Consider the following 4,482-nt stretch of genomic DNA (forward strand, 5'->3'; position numbering starts at 1 on the left):
TAAAGATGAAGATGAAGATGATGATGATGATGAAGATGATGAAGATGTACCTGCTGGAGTAGGAGGAGTCAGAGCTGCAGTGGAAGCTTCCACAGGTGTGTTGACTGTGATGTTGGATGAAGAACTGAAGGTCGTTTCATCCACAACTGAGTCCGTCAGACTCGTCGAGTCAAACTTCCTGCTGTGACTCGTGTTCTTGGAGATGCTCGAGATGGTCGACGTCGGAGGAGACTTTAGTGTGTCGTCATGCTGCAGATACACATGTTTACATGACATGGAGGTGTGTAGCCATGGAGGTGTGTAGCCATGGAGGTGTGTAGCCATGGAGGTGTGTAGTCATGGAGGTGTGTAGCCATGGAGGTGTGTAGTCATGGAGGTGTGTAGTCATGGAGGTGTGTAGTCATGGAGGTGTGTAGCCATGGAGGTGTGTAGTCATGTAGGTGTGTAGTCATGGAGGTGTGTAGTCATGGAGGTGTGTAGTCATGGAGGTGTGTAGTCATGGAGGTGTGTAGCCATGTAGGTGTGTAGTCATGGAGGTGTGTAGTCATGGAGGTGTGTAGTCATGGAGGTGTGTAGCCATGGAGGTGTGTAGTCATGGAGGTGTGTAGTCATGGAGGTGTGTAGTCATGGAGGTGTGTAGTCATGGAGGTGTGTAGTCATGGAGGTGTGTAGCCATGTAGGTGTGTAGTCATGGAGGTGTGTAGTCATGGAGGTGTGTAGTCATGGAGGTGTGTAGCCATGGAGGTGTGTAGTCATGGAGGTGTGTAGCCATGGAGGTGTGTAGTCATGGAGGTGTGTAGTCATGGAGGTGTGTAGCCATGGAGGTGTGTAGTCATGGAGGTGTGTAGTCATGGAGGTGTGTAGCCATGGAGGTGTGTAGTCATGGAGGTGTGTAGTCATGGAGGTGTGTAGGTGTGTAGTCATGTAGGTGTGTAGTCATGTAGGTGTGTAGTCATAGAGGTGTGTAGTCATGGAGGTGTGTAGTCATGGAGGTGTGTAGCCATGGAGGTGTGTAGTCATGGAGGTGTGTAGTCATGGAGGTGTGTAGCCATGGAGGTGTGTAGTCATGTAGGTGTGTAGGTGTGTAGTCATGTAGGTGTGTAGCCATGTAGGTGTGTAGTCATGTAGGTGTGTAGTCATGGAGGTGTGTAGTCATGTAGGTGTGTAGTCATGTAGGTGTGTAGCCATGTAGGTGTGTAGTCATGTAGGTGTGTAATCATGTAGGTGTGTAGGTGTGTAGCCATGTAGGTGTGTAGGTGTGTAGCCATGTAGGTGTGTAGTCATGTAGTTGTGTAGTCATGTAGGTGTGTAGTCATGGAGGTCTGTAGGTGTGTAGTCATGTAGGTGTGTAGGTGTGTAGCCATGTAGGTGTGTAGTCATGTAGGTGTGTAGTCATGTAGGTGTGTAGTCATGTAGGTGTGTAGTCATGTAGGTGTGTAGCCATGTAGGTGTGTAGTCATGTAGTTGTGTAGTCATGTAGGTGTGTAATCATGTAGGTGTGTAGGTGTGTAGCCATGTAGGTGTGTAGGTGTGTAGCCATGTAGGTGTGTAGTCATGTAGGTGTGTAGGTATGTAGGTGTGTAGTCATGTAGGTGTGTAGTCATGTAGGTGTGTAGGTGTGTAGCCATGTAGGTGTGTAGTCATGTAGTTGTGTAGTCATGTAGGTGTGTAATCATGTAGGTGTGTAGGTGTGTAGCCATGTAGGTGTGTAGGTGTGTAGCCATGTAGGTGTGTAGTCATGTAGGTGTGTAGTCATGTAGGTGTGTAGTCATGTAGGTGTGTAGTCATGTAGGTGTGTAGTCATGTAGGTGTGTAGGTGTGTAGTCATGTAGGTGTGTAGGTGTGTAGTCATGTAGGTGTGTAGCCATGTAGGTGTGTAGTCATGTAGGTGTGTAGTCATGTAGGTGTGTAGGTGTGTAGCCATGTAGGTGTGTAGTCATGTAGGTGTGTAGTCATGTAGGTGTGTAGGTGTGTAGCCATGTAGGTGTGTAGTCATGTAGGTGTGTAGTCATGTAGGTGTGTAGGTGTGTAGGTGTGTAGGTGTGTAGCCATGTAGGTGTGTAGCCATGTAGATGTGTAGTCATGTAGGTGTGTAGGTGTGTAGTCATGTAGGTGTGTAGTCATGTAGGTGTGTAGCCATGTAGGTGTGTAGTCATGTAGGTGTGTAGGTGTGTAGCCATGTAGGTGTGTAGTCATGTAGGTGTGTAGTCATGTAGGTGTGTAGGTGTGTAGCCATGTAGGTGTGTAGTCATGTAGGTGTGTAGTCATGTAGGTGTGTAGGTGTGTAGCCATGTAGGTGTGTAGTCATGTAGGTGTGTAGTCATGTAGGTGTGTAGGTGTGTAGTCATGTAGGTGTGTAGTCATGTAGGTGTGTAGCCATGTAGGTGTGTAGTCATGTAGGTGTGTAGGTGTGTAGCCATGTAGGTGTGTAGTCATGTAGGTGTGTAGTCATGTAGGTGTGTAGGTGTGTAGCCATGTAGGTGTGTAGGTGTGTAGCCATGTAGGTGTGTAGTCATGTAGGTGTGTAGGTGTGTAGCCATGTAGGTTTGTAGTCATGTAGGTGTTTAGTCATGTAGGTGTGTAGCCATGTAGGTGTGTAGTCATGTAGGTGTGTAGTCATGTAGGTGTGTAGTCATGTAGGTGTGTAGGTGTGAAGGTGTTTAGTCAAGTAGGTGTGTAGTCATGTAGTTGTGTAGCCATGTAGGTGTGTAGTCATGTAGTTGTGTAGGTGTGAAGGTGTTTAGTCAAGTAGGTGTGTAGTCATGTAGTTGTGTAGTCATGTAGGTGTGTAGTCATGTAGGTGTGTAGTCATGTAGGTGTGTAGTCATGTAGGTGTGTAGCCATGTAGGTGTGTAGTCATGTAGGTGTGTAGTCATGTAGGTGTGTAGTCATGTAGGTGTGTAGGTGTGAAGGTGTTTAGTCAAGTAGGTGTGTAGTCATGTAGGTGTGTAGCCATGTAGGTGTGTAGTCATGTAGTTGTGTAGTCATGTAGGTGTGTAGTCATGTAGGTGTGTAGGTGTGAAGGTGTTTAGTCAAGTAGGTGTGTAGTCATGTAGTTGTGTAGTCATGTAGGTGTGTAGTCATGTAGGTGTGTAGGTGTGTAGGTGTGTAGGTGTGTAGCCATGTAGGTGTGTAGTCATGTAGGTGTGTAGTCATGTAGGTGTGTAGGTGTGTAGGTGTGTAGCCATGTAGGTGTGTTGTCATGTAGGTGTGTAGTCATGTAGGTGTGTAGTGATGGGGTTGAGCAGTGACGTGGTTGTGTAGTAGTTACCATGCTGGACGGTGATATTGTGTGTCCTCCAGGTTGTGTGCGACGATCTCTTCTCCTGCGACTCACAACTGCTCCCTGAGGAACAGATTTGATCGACATGTCAATCAAAAGTTCAATCTCGTGACACGTGAAGGTCACGGGTTCGTACCCGGGCCAGCATCTGGAAAAGGCCCAGCGACTCCTGGTGAGGCGGCGGCAGTGACGTGATGTGACAGCCGCCCGTCAAGGAGCAGCTGAGGAGGACACACTGTCCACCGAGGCTCCACACGGCGCCGCAGCTCGGCGTCAGGCAGCACGACTCCCAGCAGGTGGCGCCGCCACGGCCCTTGGCCAGAGGGTACCAGCCCATCCCCACGATGCTGCTCCAGTGGATCCCCAGAACTCCCCCGCTCACCCGGCACAGGTCCGACGACACCCCTGGAGGACACGACAGGTTTGAAGTCACAGAGCTGTTAGTTCGCTGTTACATCTCTGTCGGATCATCATCTTCTGAAGGAACATTTCACTTCAGTCTCAACAACAAAACCATCTTCAGGGTCACATGACGGTTCACTAACAATATAGTTTCCATGGCAACCGACCGGTCTGACCAGGTCGTGAACGTTCAACATGATCACCACGTTCTTCACGAACAGGAATGTGGAGAAACAGGACGTTCAGAACCAGTTCAACATCTTATCAACCGTTGAACTCAGGATCAGATCCATCACGCAGATGTCGAGTCAAGAGTCCGAGTAAGATTCAGAACCTTCTGGACGAATCCAGAACGACACAATCATCTTCACAATCGTCCCGTGAAGACCATTAATCCCTCAAGCACAGCAGTCACTTCTCCAGTCACGACCTCTGCGGCGTGATGTCTCCTTCTTTGAGAATGAAGCCCCAGTGGGCCACGTCGGTGGACAACACCTACGGGATCTTGGAGACACAGGGCCCATTTCGAGGTCCGGTTCAAGCAAGAAGTCTTCCCAGCGGCCCCATCGGACCTTGGTGGCTTCTGAGTCTGAAGAGACTCTATTGAAAGACTGAGCGTCTCTGGAAGTCTACAAAACTTGAGGTGCACAGACTTCACCTCAGGGATCTGATGTCTTCTTACAATGAGATGGTGGAAACTGCTAGATCTGATTACATCAGGCACTGGTAGCAGCAAATGAGAAAAACCCAAAGTTTTGTTTGACACGATTAATTCTCTCGTTTCTCCTGCTCCTCAA

At 48.5% G+C, this 4,482-nt stretch overlaps 1 protein-coding gene across 1 annotated transcript in view; it reads right to left on the reverse strand.

Moving 5' to 3' along the window:
- Positions 1-4,209, reverse strand: part of LOC148057775 (dyslexia-associated protein KIAA0319-like protein) — a gene marked incomplete at its 3' end in the record, with an annotated part of 16,532 nt that extends 12,323 nt beyond the window's left edge. Inside the window, exons 1-4 of the mRNA XM_087782748.1 lie at positions 4,185-4,209; positions 3,420-3,688; positions 3,272-3,346; positions 51-249 (exon numbers count right to left, since the gene is read on the reverse strand). Of these exons, the coding sequence (XP_087638874.1) occupies positions 51-249; positions 3,272-3,346; positions 3,420-3,688; positions 4,185-4,209 (568 nt within the window). The remainder of the gene's footprint in view (positions 1-50; positions 250-3,271; positions 3,347-3,419; positions 3,689-4,184) is intronic.
- Positions 4,210-4,482: the final 273 nt, after the last annotated feature.

This window comes from Callionymus lyra, unplaced genomic scaffold, assembly GCF_982586985.1.
Source record: "Callionymus lyra unplaced genomic scaffold, fCalLyr1.hap1.1 HAP1_SCAFFOLD_648, whole genome shotgun sequence".
NCBI lineage: Eukaryota > Metazoa > Chordata > Actinopteri > Syngnathiformes > Callionymidae > Callionymus > Callionymus lyra.